At 42.4% G+C, this 26,620-nt stretch overlaps 2 protein-coding genes across 2 annotated transcripts in view; both read right to left on the bottom strand.

Annotated features, from left to right (window-relative positions):
* Window positions 1-26,620, bottom strand: part of gjb1a (gap junction protein beta 1a) — a gene marked incomplete at its 5' end in the record, with an annotated part of 150,274 nt that overhangs the window by 29,217 nt on the left and 94,437 nt on the right. The gene's annotated exons all lie outside the window — the stretch shown is intronic.
* On the bottom strand, window positions 452-26,620 carry ar (androgen receptor). The gene is made up of 8 exons (XM_079283644.1): window positions 25,526-26,620; window positions 16,507-16,658; window positions 16,181-16,297; window positions 11,185-11,463; window positions 10,094-10,238; window positions 6,436-6,566; window positions 6,148-6,299; window positions 452-5,801 (listed from the first exon to the last, which is right to left on the bottom strand). The coding sequence occupies exons 1-8, from the start codon at window positions 26,584-26,586 to the stop codon at window positions 5,643-5,645; spliced, it is 2,196 nt and encodes a 731-aa protein (XP_079139770.1). The 5' UTR covers window positions 26,587-26,620; the 3' UTR covers window positions 452-5,642.

Genomic DNA, 26,620 nt, shown 5'->3' with positions numbered 1-26,620 from the left:
TGGTTGTTTAGCCCTGATCAGGGACCATCGGAAATTCCCTGTCTCAGAGCTTTCGTGACAATTGTTTTGAGCTTGAGCTGCAGTAAATCCATTTACAGCCGAGTGCGACACTTTCAAATCGGTTTGGTAAGGCATTTATACTGGATGACTATTTGTTATACTTTTTAGTTAAAAGCATCATGCTTACCAGATAACTATGGCACATTTAAGATTTTACTGTTGTCAGTCTTTTCTGTCCGGCATTCAAGCAGTATACGCAGTTTAGAATCCATACCATTAAAATGAAGTAAGCCTCTTCATGTCTCAAATCTGAGTTCCAAGCATCTTTTTTTTCTTCCCCCCCCCCCCAAATCAAAGACGATGTAACCATTTGGACGTGGAGATAAAATGACGACGTGCCATCGGCGTTATTTTAACAGTGTCTTGTACAATTACTTCAAACCGGGAAATTCAGAATTGTTTTAATTGCCTTTAAAATATGATGCAGCTTTACACATTTTGAAAAACACACATATCCAAGTCACAAAAGGTACAAATCATACAAGAGATGACTTTAACAGTCAAGTGTTGGGACACCAAAACAGACATTAAACAAATCAATATATACAGTTACTGTAGCATGTACAAAGATCAGGTGAACACTGGGCACATACCAGCTTTTGTCAATTGACATAAAACACTGTAGTCTACTGTGATCAAATCATATTAGTGTTAGAAAAATGACTCATTGAAGTGCATTACTCACCGGCACTAGAAGTGCCTTCAAATTCCCCATATGTAATGCATAATAAAGTTGAAACAGCATTAAAAGAAATCACAACATTCTTTAGAACCAGCGTTAATTTAAAGGATAAAGAGTTGCAACATCAGTCTGACAATATAGTGCATACAGGAAGTGTGAGGTTTGATAAATATCCATTTCTGATTTTTTATTTATTTATTTGATAAACTGAAGCATTATGTGCTTACTTAAAATTACAGGTATGCGAATCATTTAACTGTTTTATAAATAACTTGGGTTCTTATTATCGTTTAATTAAGCTTCTGTGTAGTTGCAACTTCACACTGAACTGCCGCTCTCTCTAATGACAGCGGACACCTGTATTCAAGTGTCAGGGCTGTCATCAGCCGCTGTGGTGGGGGTCAAGTGAACTCGTCTATAGCTACTGGATTCCATTTCCTCCCCCATTCCTGCATAGCAACGATTGTATAAAAAAGACAAGACGAAGACATTCATTTCTGCAGACGACGTAAAGCGCTCGACTGAAGTGTATGAATGAATCAGTTACAAAACACTGAAAATGACTTCTAGTCAACGTACCACTTTGCACTACAAAATACAAAATACAAAATTACAACAAAATGGCATCATGCCTTCTGACAGATGCGGACGCCATCAGTCAGTATGCAAAAAGACAGGAACTTTGGAGTGATCCGTGGATGTCCATGCATTGCTTTGTGTGAAGCGAAACCCGATGCCTACATTTAAACAATCACATGACGCATGCATCTCTACAAGCTTGTGAAATAAATGTGGAACTGTTCAAAAGTGTTGAATTTACAGAGTTATGAAGCACGCCTGCAGACTGTACCACAGAAGTGGATTTGAAGTGTTTGCGTTGGATTGTGAGTGCCCGACACTTCTAGTTCATCGACCGAAATACACTATTTCAGTGTAAAGTACGCTCCGCATCAAGTAGACCGAGATCATTGTACAAAGGTCCTTGCATTTCACCGCCTTGGTTTGTGTTTCTTAAAGAACATACAAAAACCGATAACTGTATTTGACTACTTGAATGAATACCTTTCAACAGTTGGACTCAAGTGTCTTTGATCACTTATCTTCGAGGCATTCTTCAGGGGAGTTTTTTCCCCTTGGTTTTCATCTCCAAGGTTTGGCAGGACAAGTCAAGGACTTTCACGTTCTACATCTGAAGCCCTTCCAGTTACAAGTTGGCTGTAAGTTTCTATTTGTTTTCCTGTTGGAACACAACTGGCCCAATCTGAGATCTCTGGCTATTTGGATCATCCAAGTTCTCATCCAGTCTTTGCCTGCGTTTGGTGCCATGCTCTCGTCTTGTGTCCCTACAAGTATAGCAGTGCCGCACACAGCATGACGCTGTCAACACCGTGCTGCCTATCAGGGATGTTCTACTCTGCTGTAGTACACAGCGCTGAGTGCAGACAGCATAGTTTTAGTTGTATCAATGAATCTTTTGCTCTGCCTTCATATGCTTTAAAGTAAATGCAAAAACAATCTCGGTGGGGGGGGTTGATCCTTTCTAAATATCTATACAAACATAGCTTGTCATGCAGAAAAAAAAAAAAATATATATATATATATATCTTTGGCGACTTCTTCAAAGTTGCACGAGGAATATTCAGTTATCAATAGTTTTGTAGCTGTGCAGTGGAGAAATAAAGTACCGAAACTTCTTAAACTAACAGTCCAATGTTCTACAATTTCACTAATGCCAAGTACCTGCTTTGACAAGTTTACCGACTAAATATTTTTAAGTTAATGCTTTAAAATGTTGTAACAGCTTTTTCACATTTGCTGCCAATGTGATGTGAAAAGGTTTGAAGTGCAGAACGACAGTAAGCATGCAGTGAGCTGCAGCAGTCTGAACTGTGCTGCATTGACTCAAACAACGGACCGTTTACAGTTGAACATTATATAACTCCGGTTGTTTCTTCCGTGACCGTCACCTGGCTGAGATGTTACTTCATGCTGTGTTTTGTAAGAATTGTACAGCTCATGCATGATCACGTATGATATTTGATTTTTAGAAGTAGACGAGAGCAAATGGTGATGACCGGGTGAAATATTTGTTATTTCGCACAGAGCTGTGCTGGCAGTGCCTACACGTACCAGGATGCATTGCAAAGCAAGCTTCTGATACCCAGGATCAGAAGCATTTGTTCGGACGTATACTCGAGTAAGGCTGGAATAAATACGGCCCCAATACTCAGTTAATACACTGTAAAAAGTATCCTTCCTCATCCATAACATCTCTGCACTCTTATTTGTGGATGCCATGTTCGCTGTTGCTATACAAGCGAAGAGAACAAGTAAGTTATGTGTGGTATTTGTTTGTTAAACTGTATTTACACAATGAAACTTACAACAGATTCGGGAAGGTCTGTTTTTTAGCAGCATCTGGAGCACACCCCATGGCAGTGGCCACCCACAGTTGGAGACTACAAATCCATGCTCCCAAATAGCCAGCGTTTCTTCCATGCTTCCAACTACGTCACGGCCACTGTCAGAAGACAGCACTGGACGCAGGAACATTTTCGCAGCTGTGAACTCAGCTTTCTCTGTCAATAACACGGCACCCACTGAGGAATTTATTGCCTCGATCAATTACATTTATAATCATCCGTGATTTAGGGTTGCAAATCTTCCCTTTTAAACAACACAAAGTGCCGTTTTGGTTGTACGGGCACTGCCAGACACAACAGCTGACCCACTGCCGGACATTACCCGTCATCTTGTTCACAGTGTAAAGTAAATAAGTCTTTGACTTTATTGTGAATTTAAGCTTCAATAAAAGTGATTTTTAAGTGAATGCTGGATGAACACAGTCTTGCATACATATTTGTTACAGTCAGGTAAAAACACATATAATGCAGGTGCCTGCAATTGCGGTCAGAACTACTTCAGCTAAATACTCAGTGCAACAACTTAAGTTGTTGAGGACATGTGAGCCCAAGAGGTAGTAACAATGATGTTATTCATAATTTCATAGTTGGATTACCGTTTCAGTAACCAACACTCTACTTGGCTTGATTCAGTTTCAAATTACGACAGCATATGTCCTAGACCAGGGATTCCCAAAGTGGGGTGAGCTGCCTCTAGGGGGTGCGCGAGAGGAAGAATGTAATGGCGGTGCAGTCCTGTCTCCTAAAAATTACATTCCCCCAAAACTAAAATGCAGTCTCAATTACGTTTTACCACGAACGTATTTTCTCCCTGATTACGTTCGTGTTTGACGTACAAATACGCTTCTCATCAACATATCTTTGCTGTACTCTAGTCTTTATTATTTTTCTGTGATCTGCCTCGCCTCTACCCCGCCACCCACAAGTTGTTGACCCGTGGCCTGTTCCGAGGGCTGACAGACCTGACGATCGGGTGCCTCACGGCGGGGACGGCTGGAGACCTCGCGTCCCAGCGCCAACGAGTGAGCGCCCGCCACTCGGAACCATAAAACCAAGTCCCGGATTTCACCCGGGGGACATTCTGGAGGTATTGTGACCGGGTGATGTGCCTCGTTGCTGGGGAGGTATGAGCCGAGAGTGGCGGGGTGTTATGGAGGTATATATTACAACTCGGTGTTGTTCCCGTGCGTGGATGAGCGCATTTCTGCCGAAGACAGGCGGCGTGTTGTGGTAGTATTCTGACCGCGTAATAGGGAGAAGGAGAGGCGGTGGTGGAGAGGGAAAAGAGATGGTGGAATGTATGATTGGAGAGAGAGAAGCGAACAAGTTGGACGTGATCCCGGTGTCCAACAACACTGTCGCGCGCATCGATGCTTTGTCCGAAGACATCCTGGCTACATTAGTCGGTCGCGTGAAGAAGAGTGAGTTTTACTCTCTGCAAGTAGACGAGCCTACAGATGTGGCCAATCTGGCCAATCGTCCGTTACCTTCGTAACGTTACGTCCGTTACCTTTTCGAAGGCACGGTGCAGGAAGAGTTTTTGTGTTTTTTATCTTGTAAACAAACGCCACGCGCGAGCAAACTGTTCTCTCATTCGTCCGATTTTTATGCGGCTCTGTTGCTTTTTTTTTTTAAGGTGCGTGTGTGTGTGTGTGTGTGGGGGGGGGGGGGGGGGGTTGGGGGTGCGTGAACCCGGTCGGGATGTAGAAGGGGGTGCGTGGCCTAAAAAGTTTGGGAACCGCTGTCCTAGACAGTAGACTTTATCCTGAATGACCGACCTGCAGCCCCAAAACCACTGGACAGTCGCACGGCAGGACAATCTAGTGTTGTAGCTTCACTGTAAACAATGACGACAGCACATCAAGTTTGTCTTTGACAGTTGTTTTAAACTTTTTTTATTTTAAGGCACTTAAGCACTTAAATGCCTCACAAGTTGTATTAATTACTCTAAGTATCACAAGCAGGAACTTAGTAGGTGCATCGGCACTTAGAAAAACTGATTTTGGGAAAGTTGATGGGAAACAAGTATTTGTATATTTCTGTGATCCAATTCTCATCTGCTCTTTGGGCCGTCTCTTGTTTTTCATTATTTATGAATACCTTGTCATGTGTATGTATAATAAAGGTCACATGCAAAATGTCCCAAAAAAGTTTTTGACCCCGTTACTGTTTGGTTGCTGTAATCGTGATTTACAGACGTACTGTGTATGTAAAGTACAATCTCTGAAAACACAAAACTGTCCACTCAGAAAAAGCAGAGCTGTCAACAGGTGATGCCTCAGATAAAAGCTTCAACAGTTTCTGAAGAAACGATCTCAATTATGGCTAAAAGGAACAAAAAAACACTTGAGCAACAAAATAATGATTACAGGACAGGGCTAAGAGCTATTAGACTGAAGATGTAGGTAAACAGTACCTTTGTTAAAGTTTACAGAGGCAGCAAAGATGAGTCACTTTTTGATCAATTAAAAATCCCTCTACTCGTGAAACAGGATCGGTTTAGCCAAACCTGCCAGCATCTTTGGTACATGTACTGAGATTATTTCTCCAATCATCTCTGGGAAGCTGACCTTGGTGTGGAGCGACTGAGCCTGGACGAAAAGGTCAAATGTAAACTGGTGGAGCTTCTTTACCGTCTGCAAGAGAAGAAACACAAATAAATCATTTGGCTAAAATTGACTACAAACAGGGTTTTGACAATGACTCAGGAGACATGTCTCATGGAAATACATAACATAATGAAAAATCATATCAAACTCCGCCGTTACACTTTTGTTTTCTAAAAAAAAAAAAAAAAAAAGATTCTGCTTGCACTGGCTTGAATGCTGCATTTTCCATGGGCTATTAAAAAACACAGCATCCCATGAGATTTAATTGCACAGCAAAGCCAAGAAATGTTTTGAGCAAACTAGTCTTGCTTTAGAGTAGACTGTCCTCCTAGCTTGTCTGTGATGCGCCCACAGTTGAAGCGGCGTATCTCACCATCTGGAGAGAGTCCAAGAGTCGGGTGAGCTGGTAGAACCGCTGAGGACAATTGGTCGCCATTCGATAGTTAATGAGCCGATCGAGTTCGTTGATGTAGGTGAGACGCAATTCATCGAAGTACTTCTGACTCTTCAGACCCTCGACAGGAACTGGTGAAAACAGAAAAAAAAAAACAGCTTTGACGACATGCTCAGCAGTTGTCTCTCTCCTGCATGTCCACTTATGGGATCAAGCTAAGCAGTTTGTTTTGACATTTTGATGCTCGGCACACCGGACAATACTTACGAATGCTGAAGAGGAGCAAGGCCTTCATGCAGAGGAACTCTTCCTGAGAGATCTGCAGCAGCAGGAACTCCTGTGAAAGATGTCTCATCCTTATGCAGTGCTCGTACATTGAGGAAATCTGCATCCGATGTCTGCAGATGTAAAAAAAAAAAAAAGGTCAGGATCAGAAATGTGAAATAAAAGGACATTATTTTCAAATCCGAGAGTGAAGGAACAACTTGCTTTACACCGTGGACATTTATTCTGTAATAATTAACCACTGAATGGGAAAGAATGTCAGAGGTTGGATCCATATCTATCAGCGCTGTAATGGGGTCGTTGGCACTGAATTATCTATAAAACAATACAGATTTCTGCCGTGTGACCTTTGACATTTGGAGCAAGATGTTTAAAACACACAACTCCGTTACACTAGAATCTCTTCCATTGTGAATGGCAATACAGTTCAGTAAAATGTCCTAATCATTCATCGTGGAATATTAAAAGCGGTGATTGGATATTTCATGTTCGTCACACATTTGCAATCTTCAGTTATTTAAACGAGCCTGGGAGAAGAAGAGTGGGAGAACAGGCACCGTGATCAAAGTTTGCCATCTCTATTCAGTGTGATGAAACGATTCTGCCTTTATCATCACTGAGGAAAGAGACAGTTTGTAACATTGTTCTGTGCCGTGATGATAGAAATGCAATAGAGCTAGATAGACCTGAATGTTCCCAATCTCTCAAATTCATGCAAAGTTTCAGATATGCGATCGTATACGTGCATAACAGACACAGATCACGTGCAATCCAATAGTTGCATATTTTTGATAAATTCCTATAAGCCAGCTTTGTGAGGGCGATGATGGAGATGGTTTGTAAATGGGGATGATGTCATTGCTGCACTGACACCCATTTCCAAACAATGACCAGAGCTACTGCACGCTGAGCTGCTGAAACCTTCTTTTAAAATGCTATGTAGCCAACAATATGGAACTTTCAAACGTCCTCGTCAATCTGATGGCTGAACTTTCTAGCTTGAAAAAGTCATTGTAGAAACAGTTGATGCGTGATTTGAAACGGCTAACACAGCAGAACATACACAGAACCCCCTGTCAGGTCTGACGGACACGTAAAACAACCAAACTGTATGCAAAATGAAAGCTTAGTTAGCTGGTTCGTTGGGTATTTGACTTTCTTGCCGCGAGTTAGATTAGAAGATGCCACTCTCATGTCTCGCTGGTTAGTATACCGCTATGGCCAGTGGCTGGTTAGCTTAGCTCAGCTTGTTAGCTTAGCTTTGCGTAAAGCCTGGAAACAGCTAGCCTAAGTTCTCTGTCCAAAGTTGACAACATCTGCCAACTAGCACCTCTAAAGGTCACTGATTATAACGCAAGGCATGTTATTTCTTATTTTTATGTTAGTTTAACAGACTATTTTGGGCCAGGAGCAGCGTTAGTCTCTCGACCTTATGCTAAGCTAAGCAGTAGGCTATCAATCTTCTCATGTAGCCCTTGGCAAGAAAACAAATAATTTCCAAAAATGTCAAAGTACTTCTTGAAGCCAGTTATACCAAAAGCTAAAAAGTGTCTGTACGACAACCTGCTTCTGTATACAAACCTACACAACCATCATAGATTACATTTATCTATCAATATATGTATATTATGAGATCATGTATCACAGTAGATATCTGTTCTTTCATGTGAATATTTTATGAAAAATAAAATAAACCAGTATGCCTGATGTGATGGCGGGATTGTTGGTGAGGTATATAAGTAGTACACCTGCACTTTTAGCCCAATAATCTCCTCCATCTCAGTCCTTAATTCAGTCTCCAATTACAATGACTGTGCCGGGGTTTTTACCCCTCTTAAGGAGGAAAGACTTGGCCCGACAGGAGACGGTAAGCAGCTAATTTAAAAGATCACAAGGAGCACTTAACATTTTCTGCAAAAATTTCTTTCAAGTAGCTCAAATTATCCACTTTTCTGATTTACATGGCCTCCACCAGCCCTAATTCAATCCTAGAAAATCTGAACAACTGATCCACCAACCCTCCAAAAACAGCTGAATAAATTAACTTCTACCATGATAAGGAACTTTGGTCTTCTTTAGTTTCCTAGATATGGATTTTGACTTGAGTAAAAGGTTCCAGAAAATGAGAGGAAAACTACATTCTCCCTTTAATCTCCCTTTGAAACTTCAAACTGGAATCTGTTTGGGATTCCCTGGTGTTTTCCTCCTCCTCTAAGCCCAGTGTTCATATTGTATTTATACTCTGTATATTCTGTCAGCTGTAAAAGGAAAAACACCTGCTGTCAAATCACTGAACTGAAGCAAGGAGAGTTTGAGTACAGAGCAGTTCTCTGCTCTGTCTCAGTCGGTGTGCATTTTTAGATTTACATAACAATCAACACAATCTGTTAGCATACTCGGTGAGGTGACATTCAGCAAACACAACAACTGCAAGCGGCTTCACGGAGAGCTGTTTACGTTATGGCTTTATTCTCTCCACCAGGAGGTTATGTATTCGGTTCAGTTTGTTTGTTTGTCAGCAGGATTACAGAAAAACTACTGGCCCCAATTGTCATGAACCTTGGTGGAAGGAACCCGTCGCACGTATGAAGAGGATCCGAATCACAGGTGGTGTTTTTCTCACCTATGGAAACGGCCTTGGCGGAGGTCTGCTCTCTCTGAGTGCCCTTTTAGATTGCCCCTTGTTATATTGTCACGGGGCAATGCTGTTTTGTCTGTTGGCTAAATATTGCAGTGATTGTTTTAATGGAAATCGAAACGAAAAATATCAGAATTGTTAACTTAACTGAATTCACACATCAAGTTCAGCTTTCTCATCACAAAGAGTACTCTTCAGTCTGTCTGTGGAGGAAGCGTTTAAAATGGCAAAATAACCATGATGGCATAGTGTTGTTGTCATAGTGATGTTATTAAGGTTATCTCTGGTTCGGAGTCGACGTCAGTATATTTTGCAGAAAGCCTGATTTATAAACTGGTGGGCAGAAAGGGTTTAATGGGAGACACTATTTACTACCGGCACGATATGCAAAAACAAAATGCATGCAAGTATAGCTTAAATAGTGCTGCTGTTATAAACGACACAATTATAATATGTAAAAAACCCGGCATACCATGTATCATCAGTTTACACAACACACAAAATACTTGAGCTTTTAAAGGAATAATTATTGATTTAAAGATCAACTTACATGTTCTACTCCCACAGATCTATGGCAGTAAACATTTGATGGGACTAAATGAGACCATTAATATTCCTCACTCACACTCACACAGACCAAACCACTGTTGTCTGTCATGAGTACTATTCAGAGCTGAATAAGCTTCACCAGGGCTGTGAGAGTTCCTCCCTTTAATCTCACATTGACAAAAGAACACCTACGGCGGGAATTGGATGAACATGATCCAAAAAAAGCCAGCCAAAAATGTCTTTGTGTTTTGAGAAATGGGAGAGAGAGAGAGAGAGAGAGAGAAAGAGATGAAGACAGAGAGAAACTGATGCGTCTGTATTATGTACGACAGCGCCAACTCACTCGCTGGGGCTGATCTCCAAATGAAATGAGGAGCACAGCATGTTGGTCACCCACTGATGAAATCATTTTAGAGAACGCAGTTGAATTCAAGACTTCAGAGTTGTACATACTCATTGAACACAAGATCCGGCGCGAAGTAAAGCATCCGGCCGTTGACGTTCTTGTAAGACCTCCATCCCAGGGCAAACACCATCACCCCCATCCATGAGTGTTGAATGACAGTCATTTGGTCGTCCATATGGAGATTTCTGAAACCTAAGGACAAAGATTCAGCATCATTGAATACAACACGTATTTGACATAATGGCATTTAATTAATCTGCCTCCTACTTCATCTGGCAGACAGTTGTCAAGATTTGTTTCTGTAGATGATGAACTGTAAGATACCGATACTGATGAGACACAGCTTTACATGGCCGTGTCTTGCAAAGACACAGGACCAATTCATGCTCATTTATTAAAACCCCCGAAATAGTCATCAGGTTTGTCAGAATTAAACATCCATGATCTGGAAGCTCTTTACACAGATGAGGAATATTGCTCGAATGAGAACGCAATTCTCTTAAAATAGTGTACAATCCTGTGAAACATTAAAATGACCTCCTAAACGTAAGTATCATTGGTCAGAATGGTCTTTAATTTCAAAGCTTTTCTTCAGAATGACAGAGAGCAATCAAAGAAAGTAATAGACATGAATAAATCAGGAAAGGCTACGAAATAATATCCACGTGAGCACTGTTTGATCAATAGCCAGGAAATGGAAGCTGCATCATATGACCCATGCACGGCCAAGACACAAACATTGCTCATGTGAGATGGAACCATATTTGCTTATCATCAGAATCTAAAGCAGTTATAATCAGGATATTTACATTAACAACAGATCAAATAACTACTGGTGTGTGAAAGGGGTCACACACAAGTAGTGATAAACCCACAGAGAATTATCCCCAGACTGCAAATCCCCTCAGCTCTATGGAGCCTTTTAAGCGTCTTCCAGCTCATTGTTTTGGTTTTATTGTTCGCAAATTGCTGTTTTGATTCACTCTCACTGCTTTGATCAAGGCAGCTTTCAGACAGTCATAAACCTGCCCGGCACCAAACGGCACACAGACACAGTGAGCGACTCGCTGGCGAACACAGCAAAGCATTTAGCAGCCAAAAAGCCACACTGCTTCAAAGACCTCAATTAGTGTCCTACCTGGCAATCCTTTTGCCCATTTCACCACTTTGACCAGTTGTCTCTCTCCCAGCTCGTTGAGGCTGGTGAGCAGCGTGGCCGCTGAGTCCGGTTGGCCGTAGTCGTGCCCTGCGTTCACCACCTCGGGTTCAATGGACTCCAGGATGTTGAGGAAGACCATTTGGGAGTTGAAGTTCAGGCCTGATTTAGGAGAGAAATTCTGGATGACGTCTGAAGGGTCCTTCAGAGGATGTTCCTCCTCAGGGTTTTTCTGTTGTCCAATCTTCTTCAGTTTACGGGCTACAAACAAAAGCAAGAAATTAAGAATCCATTCATTTGTTATTTTGTTTATGCTATTTCATCACCCAACCAGTTAACAAGCAAGCCTGGTCATTAATCTCCAATCCACCAGAGCTGCATGTGTTTTGCAAATGATCCTAAATTACGACATTTGATTGACTTTGACTGACGAATCCAGTTGTCCTGTAAAATAGGGGTTCTCAAAGGTTTGAAGACGGAGTGCCAACATAGAGAGCCAGCATATGATTGAGGGCTGCACAGGAAGTCGTAGGATTCGTGATTGGTCTCAAAACGGTGTTGAACATTAAATTCCTTGAGCGCCGAATTCCCCCATTTGCAGATAAAGCAGATCACTTTATCTGTCCCCCGAGGTCAGACGAGTTGATCTATTATTCCTGAAAAATGCTTTTCTCCTCAACCACAGCTATATCCTTTTTCTCTTACTTCCAAGCTGAGCTGCAGAGTTGTCCTCTGAAAGCATTAACTGTCTTTACCAGCACTGGCATTGTTGACAAAACATAATTCCACTATTGTGCCACTACAGTTGCTAAGATGTCATCCCTAAGCCGACAGTTTGTTACGAGGTCGCAGTTTTACGCACAAGCCGAGTAGTGTATGAAGTGTAGGCTCTTGAAAGCGGAGTGACTGTAAATGATTCAAATATACATGCATGCATTTCATGTCACATTCAAGGCAAAGCAAAATGCTTCTGTGGGCCGCCATTGGCCCGCGGGACGCAACTTGAGCAACTGTGCTCTAAAAACTCCTGTCTGGAGCCATGATGGATCTTCTGCTTGCTCGTAAGATCCATTACGGCTAGATGTGCAGAATGATTTGCCGATGCGCCAGTGATGGAAGAATAAGGTTTCCCTTTCAGAAGAACATCACAATCGCAGACACCAGTTAATGCATTTATCAGCACTGAACTTTTGATTGATAATCAATAACTTACGTCCTCTCAGGCCATCATTGCTAAATAGCACAATCTGAACAGTACATAGACTAAAAGTAATTCTCTTTTACGAAATATCTGATTCATAGCGCAACTGTGGGTTTTAAGTAACCTATTGAGGGAAATAGCTATTTTTTAACACGGATCTACTAATGCCGTCGAAGATGTTGACCCACATTCCATTCGAAAGAAAACTCTCTCTGAACTCTCTCTGAACAGATGAGCCTCATCTGGTGGAAAGCCTTGTGGTCATCTTGTATGAGAGCTCGCTGGTGATTTCGATGTATAAATGATGCCCCCCCCCCCTCCATATCATTTTTCCTCCCAAGAAGGTTTTGCAGAGCGTTGAAAGTATATCTCTAAACTATACCACTCACTAAATCATGCATGTTTGCATTACACATATGTTTCCCTCCACACTGCAAAGCATATAGGGAATCAGAGACAACAAAAAGTCAAAAATAACAAGTACCATATGTTTGAAAAAACAACTTGCTCATCTTGAGCAATGAAAAGGCTGCAATTTATTCCCCCACTAATGCTGAATGTCCCGAGGCAGCTGCTCCATATGACAAGCTGCACTTAGGAACTGAATGGGAGCCAGGTCTTTGATTTGCTGGAGTAGATTGCCATGTACAGTAAGTAGTGATACAACCAAAATGGAATGATTTCATTCCGCTAAACAGCTGCCAAATACATTTGGTTCTTTAACAGGCGTGGTTTAAGACCACCACCATTCACTGCACTCAACAACTGACTGACTTATTTCCACAAGTTAAAGAACTTCAGCTCAGCCTGTAATTTCAGGACGACAGGCTGAGCTGGAGTGACTGACACATATATATACAGACAGTATATATGGTGACTATGTGCCGAGTATGTGAAGCACTTTGAATTACCTTGTTGTTGAAATGTGCTGTACAAATAAACTTGCCTTGCCTGAGAAATGACTGCATTAAGGAACAGACGTCTGTTGTTCATGTTTAACTTTTCTTACAATCTGCTCAAACGGATATGCTCTTTAAAATGATCTCTCTAATCAATTATACCAACGTTGACTGACAGTTAAAATGGCATTAATCGTGATGCAATTGCCTCTTGCAGCTTCTGTGTGGAGGATGTCTCATTAAAACGGCAGCCTGGCTTTCAAGTTCACTTGGATAAATATTGAATTGTTATAGACAAGACTTAAGTCTCTCTCACGAGCAGCGGGGTTGAAAGACAATGGTAGATTATATAAGAAGGATAATTGGCAAGTCTCACATTTCTATGTCTGGTCTGATAACAAACATCTCAAATCTCAAATCGCAGTCTGTTACACCGACGGAACAATGAATTAGTCAAGCCGTTGTTAACGACGTTGATTGACCAGCACACACTGAGCTGTGGCGTCGGTATCGTCGGCCGTTTCCAGCTGAAACTGACCTCCGGTGAATAAGCTGCAGACGCGTCCGTTACAAGCCTATTTTCACTCAACTCAAATTGCACATGTAAAATTTATTGGACATTTCCGCCTCAATATACTCACATTTTGTGGACCACTTCCCTCTGTGTCATTACCCGTCTCATCCCCATTATAATCACCATCTTTAGCCCGACTACCATTTTAGCTTGCCAGGATAACCTGATTGCACAAAAAACTCCAAGGTCACTTTTGCACGTTTTGCTCCTCTTGAAATGACATTTTTGTAATGTGTTCCTTTGCAGATCCCACTTTACTCTCACTTTGGTGTCCAGGCTGTAGACGTCATTACATCATTAGCTCACCGATGTCAGTTGTGTTTGAGGGAGTAATGTGTCAGAGAGTCTGACTCAAAGAGGGAGAGAGAGAGAGATGTGAGGGAGCTCTGGTAAAAAAAAATCTTCCACAAAGACTCCTGTCGCTTTCTTCCTCCTATTGTTGTGGATATATTATTGTTTTATTAGATTCTATAAAATAACACAAATCGGGGCTGGAAATGACAAGAAAACTGTTAATTGTCTCTTCAAACTAAATATCAAAGGTTAGAATAGTTAGTCATAGTTAGAAATGATTAAGTGGGAGAAGACCTTGGGACAGGCGAGGACACGCTGCAGGTTTGAGACCTCCATACTGGTTTAGAATCACTTGGGAAAAGGACATTTCTGCTGCTATGTTGAGATGGATACATTAACTTCAAGTTAAAAGCTATATACTAATGCCCAAATAACAATCCGGAACCATGCCCTTCAATGACAGACACGTTTTTTTTCCTGATAGTCCACAAGTCCACATACAGCTATCCTCTGGACCTGACCTGAAGAGCTTCTGTGTGGTTCTTCATTCACCATTTGATGAAAATAAGTTACCATCACTGAAAGGCAGAACATTGTTTTGAATGAGTAATACATTTAAACTGACAAAGCACACACTGAGAAGTTGGAGGAGGATGGCAGCTCGTGTAAATCATTAACCGACTCTCACTCGCTGGTGGTGAAACGGAAACCGAAGAGGCTTTGGACGCATGTCAAGCACACTTTGGGTTAGAGACACGAATTGTTCTGAGATTCAGGGCTTGAGGTCATAAACTGTAAAAGGTTTTAGTACAATAAAATATGTGAGCTCTAATTGCATTTCAGCACAAGAAGCCTTTAGTTCCGATGTGCAGCGAGCTTCCTTCAGGTCGCTGCAGAAGGATACAGCTATCCTGGTTCGGTGACAGCAGCCTCCCTGCGCAACTTCCATTTGTGGATGTAATTAGCATTCCAGCAGTAATATGGAATTCAAATCATAAAAAATGAAATCGTTGAGCAATTTCTAATGACGAGGCTTTTCAATATTGGCCAGATGCCAAAGATTCAAAGGTTTCTTTGCTCCCTCTGCAGACCTTCCAAACTACGAGGCGAGAAACTACGCAGAATATGATCTGATGATACAAAGTTTAGAGTTTAATTGATACATAAAAATCCAGAAACCTTCCTGCTTGAATTTGTTTTTTATAGTATTTTGAGTAGAAACCCTCTCGGATAATGAGTGTAATACTTTTGCCTCCACTTCTAAAAATGATTGTCAGAAATTTTCCTGCGAAACGCAGCGAGTGAATGACATGTCCAGGATGAGAACGTCTGTGAAAGGAGGCTCTTTAAAGCCACTAGAAAAGGTGTGCCTTTTCACTCACAATCGCAGCATTACATCACATTTTCCCTCCACGGATTTTGTCAGTGACTGGTGGCAAAATTACCAGCGTGTCTGCTGCTTTAATTCACATGTCTCATGTCAGCTTTGTGCTTCGAGTGCAATTTTCACCGTTAACAGAATGAGAAAAATGGAAGAGTGAAAATTGAACACTAGACTAAAATTAGTCCACTACATGTCAATCTTTACAGCCTAATATGACGAACAGGTGTGGGTGACAGTAAGGAGAAGTGAATGGAATAGGTCTAAATTGCATGGCAGCTCAGCCAGGGGCTTGATTATCAGTAACATCCCCTATTGTGATGATGCTGCAATTGAAGAGAGCCAGCTAGCACGTGCAGTGCGGAGAGAATAAAGTACTTGGTCCTGGGAAACCACTTTTAGGACTTCACTTTCTCTGTAGTGTGCTTTGTTGTGTTTATTGTAGTCCATGCTGCACAGATGTATGTATTTTAAGGTATATTACGGCACAAATCCTTTCTCTGAAGTGAAATGCAACTGACGGTAATACTTACAAAATAGTCGGTGGTTACCAACGCTTTAATGAAAACATAAAATAAACGACAATTGTTTCTTCTCAAAGCAGATTTTAGTATCTGAATTCATCCTACCTCCGAGAGTCATTCCAGCTTCAAAACACTTCTTCAGCCGACAAGACGGACAGTTCTTCCTCCTGAGCTTATCGATGGTGCAGTCGTTTTTGCTGGCGCACAAGTATTTCTGTTTGCCTAAGGGGACAGAGAAACCAGAGGTTACTTGGAGATAAACAATCTGTTGAATTATTGAAAATATAAGAAACACTGGATGTTCAGAATCTGTGTTTTAACTCAAATGAAAGGCAACGGGTTTAGCTGTTGACTACTGGCATCAAAGTGGAGAAACTCAGGGCAAGAGTAACCCCCCCCCCCCCCCCCCCCCTCCCTCCCTTGAGTTTTACCTTCCGCAGCCCTTTTGAAGAAAACCTTGCAGCTGCCGCAGGTGAGTGCACCGTAATGGCAGCCAGATGCCTCGTCTGAACAAATCAGGCACATCCTCTGTGGTGGAAAGAAGAACTCCATGGGGAACATGTGCTCTCTGCCAGTCTCGAACCTGCAGCAAAACATATGAAACAGGACTTCCATGATAGACTCATGAACGGTTATGACTAATAGTTGATTGTTGGTATTAAATAAAAATAATATCACCATTTATCTTCACTAGAAATCAATGTTAATGTTCCGCAGCTTGGATGCATCAACTCGGTCACTGCACTGAATTTTACGATCCATTGTTTCTGTATTTCACTTGTTTTTTTTTTACTGTCTTGTGAAACTAATAGCCCATTGCCTAACCTTGAGAGCACACACCGCAGTATAGCCATCGTTTTTTACTGGTTTAATCCCGTCCAAACTGTAACCAAAGAGCATCTACTGTTCACTCCCCAGAGCCCTGCTACGGCCTCTCGGTGAGCAATTTAAGGAGGACAGAGAGTGTGGGAAAGATGTTAGTGCCAACACCGTGGCCAAGGGGTTGGGGGGTTGGGGGGTTGGGGCGCGATGGGTGCCCAGCTTCAGCCTTGAACACGGAGAGATTGGAAAAGGTTCAGACATAACGTTGCCTCAGTGACGTGCAACTTAAGATATCAAGGTTTTCGCAGTAAAAGAGACGAGGATGAAGCTCGACTGTGTCGCGGTAGAGTTTAGGTGACAAGAGGAAAGAAAATGATTCAGACAAGTGGGAACAGCGATGTAGAAAAATGTCTAGTAACGTCTAGTATTCAAGTTATTATCTATATGACACTATGAAACAATGGAGATCTTACGTTCAATTTCCTTTATAACATTAATCTTAGCTCTGAATCCTGTATTATATAGACTTTAGACTGATGTCCAGACTAGCGTGAGATCAGAGATCAGGGATGTAATGAATAGTGACTTTAAAATCCTTATGTGGTTTAGGATCCATCAACAATAAATGTTAAAAAATATGCACGTCAAGATCTGTATGGCAACGCTCTGAGGCTTTTTATTGGTAAAAGACGGGCGCTGACCCATATTTACCGATAGAACTGCAGTATTTAAAAGCTTTAAGTAAGTTACTTAAAAAGCTACTTAAAAAGCTTTAAGTAAGTTGTCTTGCTCTCCTTTGGAGAGCAAGACAAACCAGACATATTGTATACATGCAAGTATTCCAACAGGAATTATTGTAGTACAGAAATATCAATACATAAGATGCACAAGACAAAATGACATACTTTGCAGAATCACATAAAGTCACTGCCCCTATCCAGCTAAATGTCTTCCATTACATTATACTGGCACTCAAGCATTTTGTGTGAAACATTCCAGGACTGCAATTAAATCAAATCAGACAATTTAAATAGTACAAAAGTAAGATGGGATCAAATACCCAGCAAATAATACGAGATAAAACAACAACAAAACGGATAAAACAAGTTGAAGGTATAACAGTGTGCTTGCATTGGTAAAACTCTTTGAATCAGTTATTCTGCATCTTCAGACAGGGAGTTCAGAGCTGAGGGGCTCTGAGCCACTTTCAGTCCTGAACCAGGACTAGAAACAGCCAGCAGAACCCCCTGCCCCGAGGACCAGATGATGCTACATGAGCCACTTAACTAGATAAATATCAACACGGAGTTTGAAACACATGACTTCATTGCACAGATTTGCTTCAGCTTGCTTGATTTCACTCTGTATAATTTGCTAGACTACAGTAATATGCGGCCATGAATATGTCAAAGTTGATAATTGTGAGTCTGGAAACTGCGTGTCATGTTGTTGCTTCAGCTAAATAAGAAGAAACATCTGTTTTCACTCATGACATGCTAACAGCATGCAGTTCCTCAGTCACTAGACATAAGTGTCATTACGGACCAGTTATCTTCACTGAATTCCTTCACTGTACATTTATATTCATGGGTTTGTGGCAGGATTTTCTCTCACTACACTCTGGACATAATTCACTTCACTCCACACACAGATGTTACAGGGTTCACTTCGCACTCTGTTCTCTGCAAAAAAAAACACTCTTGAGTCTTGAAATCTGGTTGATTAAAGATAAATTCATCACTTCTGTCTGTTTGTATGAACATGATAATCAAAAGTACAGCACATGCCAGCAAAGCAATCCTATTTAAAAAAGTCTTTGTTAGAAGAATTCTCGGAAATGACATCTCCGCCTAAGACTGGAATCCCTGGTCGCCAGACGGACCAGTGCGGCCCCTCTGCCGGCCAGAGTTCCGAAATTCAAGCAAAGCTGCAGCTACATGACTGCCGTGCCATATACGCCCTCAGCCAGCTGAGCCGGTTCACTGCCACACAAGGCCAAAAACACAGAGGTGGAAGAACTCTCCAGATCCTTGACTTGAGTCAAAGCAGCAGTACACTGTGAATATACTCCACTGCGTCTGAAAGGCCTGTTTTCAAAGTCTTCCTTAAGTAAAAGTATGTAAGTATTATCAGCAAAATGTACTTAAAGTATCCCAATGTGCAGTAAACTGGCTTAATATTACTGCTGGAGTAATGTGTACGTTACATTTTACTGCTCTAACTGTTTATGATTCGGTAGTTTAATCTAAAGCAGTGAATCATATTCGAAAAGTGTCGCTCAGCTGAACAACGTACCTCTAAAAAGTCAGAAAAACACCTTTGTGCGACTATCATTTTCCAGCTAATTGAAAAGGCTTTTACACAGTTTATTTATCTTAAGAAGTAGAATCATTCAGGAACACTTGATCCTTCAAGCAAAAAGACTAATTCCAAATCACTAAATTTGGAGACACATGGTTCTCACTGGAAAGGAGGGGTATGAATTACTGAAAAGGGACTAAAGTTGTCAAATCAATGTGCATTCAAAAGTACAGTATTGCCTGAGAGATTAAGTGATGTATAAGTACAAAGCTGCATAAGATGGAAACGCTGAAGTAGAGTACGACTACTACTTAGTTACATTCCAGCACTGCCAAAACAAATAATATTCTACTATAGTGAATTAAATGCTGAGGATTTTCCACATTTAGCCCGGTTAAAACTGAAACACATGTATCTCCTGCATTGATATATTGTTCTGCCAATAACAACGAGGCACAGATTCGTCACTTGTTTCCATTTTGCTCAGTCTGCTCCCGTCTCACTTCACTGCATTACTCGGGAACTCTGAATGTCACCGGACTGACCTTCCTCATTCCCCAACTACGCCCCACAGTATTTATACCTTGGGGCCAGCTCCACCTGCTCAGGGCCGTACTCAGCGCTATAGCTGCCTGAATGCAGGGGGTTGTTGTCTTATTACAACAAGTGTTTCATAAGGCTGAAGCAATCCTGCATCCCCGTAGGTACAGCGATGAGCTGTGTTTCAATCGATCAACAGACAAATTGGCAACAAAAACCCAAACAGCTGTATGATTTGAATCTGATCTGGAACAGGGTAAGATCAAAGACCTGCTCTGGGTTATGTTCAGCAACAGTGATATAATTCAGAAAACCTGCCTCTTAAGACATGCCGAAGAACTTTGGGGTGATAAACAAAGAGGAAAGCTGGATCTCTCATTGCTCTAATGTCTCTATGCTTTTGCACTTGGTGACATCCGGCTAACCTAGAAGTCTAAACTGAATACCACATAAATCCTGTGAACTCTCACTGATGTCTGGCTCAGGACCTCAGCCACAGATGAATCGTCTCTCTATTTTCCAGTGTTTCCTATCTTCGCCTATAGTCCAAAGATTGAAATAAAGGAAAATACCATAAAAATAAAACCAGCATGTACCTTTTGCCATTAGGCAAAGTACGTTTAGGGCTCTAAGTCTTCTTGATTGGAAGCAGATGAAGTCGGAGCACAGCTCGGTAGGTCTGCACGTGAATATGTGTTTGGGAGCGCCTCCTTGTTTGGGATACTCCAACTGGTTTCACTGGTTTAGGAAAAGCACTGATCAAAAGTATTATGATCGCTCATGTGAGGGTTTTAAGTTTTATTTCATACTTTAACCTGCTGTTGTGTTTTGGAGGCGATTGAGACAGCATGGCTGCAAGGAGGGGAGGGGGGGCGATTTCTCCCTGTGTCCAGAAGTTGTGGCCTTAACAAATTTGGCACCGCTGATGGGACTTGACGAACTCTAATGCCGTGTTCACACCGGTCGCGTTGATTTTTTGACGCACTGCAAAAAAGCGTCCAACGCACTGCACAATCGCGTCCAACGCGCCGCCGGTCGTGTTCACACCAGACGCCGCAAAATCACGTAGCGCCGGAGAGGGGGCGTGGTTTATCGTCCTGGAAGCCTCCATCTGGCCGCCATTTATTTCCGCTGTCAACCGTGAAAGGAATAAGGACAATTGCTGCTTTGTACGTGTTGTGGAAGTCCCTCAAACATCGGAATGCCAAACGCCGTCATGTCTGGTTCATAATATTGTTCAGAGGAGCTCCGTGGATTGTATCGAGCTGTATTCACTGTGTCTAGCAAGCCACCGGTCGCTGTTTACTACAGCTGTAGGAACACAAAATAAACTGATTTGGCTGTGATTCAACGGCAATAAACCGACAAAAAGGGACTCCGAGATAACTACGTAATGATGCCGATTTGTAGGCTACTTGTCTTCTCAATGGAGCTCTGATGGATCGGTGCTAGGCTATGCTAACATCGTAGCAGCTCCACCAGCACTCAATAACGTCACGTAGACATAAATACGGCAGCGTCTATTCATTGTTTGTACCGTATGGTTTACACACACACACATGCATACACATAGTTTGGTCCGGTCTCTGTTGATATGAGGTATCGTAGAGCTCTGGGTGAACACAGACGGCTACAGGATTTATTTCCTGATTCAACAACGGCAGAAAGCCAGTGATGACAGGGGGAGCAACTCAACGCTGATAGGCTATCGCGCCACAGCGTCACGCGATTATGTCGCTGAAGTTGAAAAATTTCAACTCGCGCGTTGGCGATTTTGCGGCGTCCAACGCGTCCACCGCACTGCAATAACGCGTCCAACGCGCCATCGCGAAATCGCGGCGCGCCAGTCTCATCGCGTCTGTGCATAGACTTTGTATGTAATCTCGACGCGCGTCAAAAAATCAACGCGACCGGTGTGAACGCAGCATAAGACGGGGATGTGGGACCGCGGATACTTTCGGAGTGTACACGAATAAAAGGTGAGCAGAGCCGTTTTAATAAAAATCTGTTTTGGTAATCTTATCCGAAAGTGTTGACGGGCCGCATAGACCCTGAGGGCCGCATCTGGGCACAGAGAAAGACCGCAGAGTAACCTGAAGCTGGAAAAGTGCATTCTCCTGAAATTTACGCGAAATAAGACCTCAGAGAGGCCGGGTTGGAGTCCCGCAATGTGATATGGAGAATACAGCGAAAAAATTAAATAAAAATAAAAATCACCACATTGGATGAATAAACGGTTGCTTGCTTGGCGGACTGGCGTGCATAGGCTGGGAGACGCTCTGGCTTAGTTTGTGCATTGCTGGGTCAGCAAGATAACTTGTTTAAAAGCAGTTTTTTGTAGCTCGGCGGACTGGATACTTGTGGCTGAAGGGGCTTAAAGCGGCGTTTTTTTGTAACTCTTTGGGGCATGTTGTTCGGGTCGAGCTCAGCTTACTGTTTAGAAGCAAGCGTGTGGATGATTCGGAGAAGTAGGATAACAGGCATTTGGTGGAGTCGGGCGGACTGGAGAAATATCTTCGGGTCTGATAAAGCTAAATAGCCTGTTAAACCAGAGGCAAATATAAGGGTGGACTAAATTGGGGTTCCTTGAAAAAGGCAGTTTTTGCCGATTAAAATGTGATCACCTTGGAGTGTGCTTAGAGAAGAGAGAGAAGTGGAATGTATCATGAATTTGTTGGACAAAAAATACTGCTGTCTCTGTTTCCCACACAATCTGAGTTGTAAAAGGTGGAGATTGCACATGTGTTCTGGTACGAGGACCAGGAATGGTGTGAAAGGATATGTCTGACTGGCAGCAAGTCAGACTCAATTCACTGACTGAAAAAACACCGTTGATCCTGGCAGCAGAGCTGGTTACACCCACTGAGACAGCGGCTGCATTCACCCCCCTTCCCCAAAACCACTCCACAACCCCCAACCGGAAAGGACAAAGGCACTGGCAAGCTGAGCGGTGTCATGGACAGTTCTCTTCACCACCCACACGAGAACGAGCTCCCTGCACAGTCACTGCACTCACAGACTCAACTGAACTTTTTGACAGTGATACACACTTACATGAGTGAAAAGCAAATTCCCCACCATTGGACGACGAGGAAACACCCAGAACTATGTGACCTTAGAGGCACAATGTGTTGTCTACTCTGGGGGGTTTTCAGATCTTCTGCTGGCCACCGAGGAGGCAGACCAGCCTTCTGGGTGGCTCGGATTGGATCTCACATTTGATTTTAAATATAGGTTTGTTTTGTTAATAATTGTGTGGTTCGGTTTGTAACTGTTTGTATCTGTTTTTATGCTTCTTGGACAATAAATCCATTTGATTTTTACTTTAACCTGCTGTTGTGTTTTGGAGGCGATTGAGACAGCATGGCTGCAAGGGGGATTTCTCCCTGTGTCCAGAAGTCGTGGCCTTAACACTCAACAGATGAGAATGACAAAATGGAAAACTTTAGAAGGCCAGCAATTGATCTCAGACCTGCACATGGTGGCGGCTTTTAAGTAAAAATCCTATAGCCTTATAAATTAGTTTAAGAAATACAAGAATAACACGAGAATGTTTCTGCAGTTTCCCTCACTGCAGGGGAACCGGTGAACACACCTTTCTGGCATTAGGTTGAATGATTTAGTTCCGTGCGCGGCTCAGCAAGCAGGGCGTGCTTGTATTGATCGTTGACAAACACACACGGATGTCTGTAGTGACAGCTCTTACTGAGACTGCCATGCCTGCAGGAGGGTGGATGTGTTCGATGGCGCAGCAGAAGGAAACATATGGAGACCGTTATTGTCTTAACATAATGCAAGTCATGAACTGGGGAAGTTTCATGGTGAGTTCTATTCATTTATTTCACCCTCCTGTGTCTTCCAAATTGTAGGGCATTTCGCAACACACACTTTTAAAGGCCGTTTCTCCTGATAGTCTGAGCCATGAATCTACTCTTATTCACCAAGAGCTCCTTCCTATCTATATTTTGAAGACATTCACCGAAGCTTTTGTTCATAAATCATTCATAGACAGATTTATAGAACAGTTTCTCATTATGAAGTGATACAAAGAGAACAAAATGCTTTTATTTTCAGAAGATTTTTGAATCTGAACATTTAATAAAGTTAAATGTTTTGGAACTGTATGCAAATTAGCACTACTTTGCATATTTTAACATATTTTCAGAAACTTGTAATCTAAGATGTAATTGTCATAATGTAAGTAATCAACTGGGGATGTTTCATGTTGATATCGTTTAGTTACTTTTTTTGTACCTATTCCCCTCGTGTTTCCCTTTAATGCTGTAATTTTGATTCGTTTATTGGTTATTTTGTTGTCGTCTATTTGCTTTTATTTATCTTTAAATATGAGTAAATGCTCACTTATTTTTATTTTTGTATTACAGTCTGTGTTATGTCAGCTGGGATTGTGTCGTTTGGTTTTCTATTGTCTGGTTTTGAGAATCTGAAATTCAATAATTCATTAAAAAAACTAAAAACACCACTTATGACTGCTTCGTCTATATTCCTTGTTCGTTCAGCTTGTTCGGTAGCTGGTGGCTGTCAGTTAACATGTCCACTCCGTGTGCTTTGTCATCCTGAAGGCCACACTCTCATTTAGTAGACCAAGCAAATCGTCGACCCCAACACGAAAAAAAAAGAAACCTGCGACAGCTTCGGAAACATTTGTAAAATTGACAAGCGTCTGAAATTGTCAGAACTATAAACGTTTCCCTCCGCTGAGACACAAATTGAAGTCAAACATTATTTTTGCTGGAATTACAAAATGCAGTGTATTTTCTCACAGGACAACTAGATTTGTGATTGTCAGCAAAGCTTTCCAGTGATGCATATTGTTTTCACAGAGTACATTCAGAAATACTTTCTTCATTCGTTTTTCACGTGGATGTTATGAGCAGCTGCTCAGACAATTATATGTGTTTTATGTTTGATAACAGACTCCAAAATGTGTTCTTGAACAGAACTTCATGGATTTGATTATTAACAAATCTTAAAGATATTATTACTTTATCTGGACATTAATACTTTATGATGACTTTACAATGGGAGATTACTCAAATTAAAAGAAAAGTGGAAAACATATTCTAACGAGGGCTGCTTCCACTCACCTGTAATCTAAAGGAACTTTGTTTTTAAAGTGTGTCAGTGATATTTTAATTGACATAAATTCTGCTCAGAGTTGCATGAATCTAAAATGTCAAGGATGTGAACCAGACAAACATTCCTCCGTCTGTTCCAAAATGCAGTGCAACCTCAGTTGAGTTTTAGTTTGCAAAGCATTTATTAAAAGTCTGATAATGTCATAAAGTTCTCTTTTGTATGCTTTTTGTCTAAGCAGTAGAAAACGTGTTCAGGATGACATTTGGTTTCTGACAAAAAAAAAAGAAGTATAAAATAAACATATTCCTTTCAATGTAAAGAAACATTAAGACCTGAAGCTGTCTGCGAGAAATAAATAAAACCGCTGAATGAGAATAAATCCATCTATATCTGTTATGAAGCTGGCGTTATGATTTAGTGTCGTTTTCCCTTACCGCAGAGTAAAACCATCTAATCTATGTGGGAGTTTATCCACGGATGCCAGCCTCTATAACGCTCGTGCCTGTGGTCACATTGAGGTCAGACTGTGGTCACCTGCAGCATTAGACTTGAATCAGAGTGAACATTTAGTCTAGAATTCAGAGCAAACTCACCCCTTCTCTGCTCCCTAAACATTATTTCAGCTTCGTCATCACATGACACAAGGCACATATTATTATTATCGTCACAATTATTATTTTAGCTGACCTGGGGTCATTGTATGCGACATCCAGCCACTCGCCGACTTCGGTCTTCACGTGGTTGGAGTTGGGATAAGGCGGCCTCAGCATTCCGCCGGGGTACCACTGCTCGGGACGCACGACGCTCCTCTCATATGGATTACATATGAACGCGGAGGTGGTCTCCGTGCTGTGCGCATTCATGCACTGCCTCGAGCCCCAACACTGAGAGTTGTACTTCTCATTCGGGTTGTAATTACTGCCCCACGATGCCCCGGCAGACTCGCCGTCCTCGCACTTCACTTTGACGCTGTATTGTTCCGGCTGATAACCGCTGGAGTTGTTCTCCATGGTGTCTCTGAAGTCCGTCGCCTCATCGGGGGGCTCGTAGACGCGGCACGGTCTCTCCCGGACATTCTGACCGTAGTGTGCAAATACGCTACCTGGCGCATAGGGGCAAGCGGCAGCGCGCGCTGTGTCCAGATGCTCTCTCTCTTCTGAAGTTCTGTCATCGGACTTGCACAGTGCGAAGTTTTGCTCATGCACAGATGTCCGATCCGGGGCGAGGTGTTGGAGACGCGCGGCCGTCTCGGAACTTTTGAACATCTCCACCAGTTGCCTCTGGTCGTGCGGGGGCCGGTCGTCTCGTTCGGGGCACTTGTACTCGGTGACGGCGCCGTGAGCTCCGGGACAGTCACGAGGCATGTACAAATACTCCCCGCGCATTTGGTCATTGGCGGCGGGGCACGGGGGGAGAGCGGCATCCACGTCGCTCGTGTCATTGGACTCCATGGCCAGTCCCAGCGACACGGACACAGCTTTGCAGAGCTCCCTGGCTGTTTCCGAGATTGTGGCGCAGGCAGAAAAAGAGCGACTGTCGCCCACACGGCAGTCAGCGTCTAATAACTCCTCCTGATGAGCGGCAGCTGTCTGACAGCAGGGTCTGTCCATGTCACGGGCTAGCAGATCAACATGTCCGCAGCCAAAAACGTTTGCGTCTGCATTGTTGCGCTCTTTCAGCCTGCCGACGCAGTTTCCCTTTGAGGTTTTGGTAACATACACCCGACTTTCGTCAGTTTTTAGCGCCATGCTGGGAGCGCTCGCGGCGTCGCCCCTTTTTATT

The sequence above is a fragment of the Melanostigma gelatinosum genome, assembly GCF_949748355.1.
Source record: "Melanostigma gelatinosum genome assembly, chromosome: 14".
Taxonomy (NCBI): Eukaryota; Metazoa; Chordata; class Actinopteri; order Perciformes; family Zoarcidae; genus Melanostigma; species Melanostigma gelatinosum.
The sequence above is the reverse complement of the archived record's forward strand: the minus strand, read 5'-3'. Positions and strand labels throughout refer to the sequence as shown.

What these genes read in the sequence shown, in the direction of transcription:
- ar (XM_079283644.1), bottom strand. Translation starts at nt 26,586, where the DNA reads ATGGCGCTAAAAACTGACGAAAGTCGGGTGTATGTTACCAAAACCTCA. An exon ending in CCGGATCTTGTGTTCAATGA is followed by an intron (nt 6,567 to 10,093) that starts GTATGTACAACT and finishes TTACATCTGCAG; the next exon opens with ACATCGGATGCAGATTTCCT. An exon ending in TCTTGGACTCTCTCCAGATG is followed by an intron (nt 5,802 to 6,147) that starts GTGAGATACGCC and finishes CTTCTCTTGCAG; the next exon opens with ACGGTAAAGAAGCTCCACCA.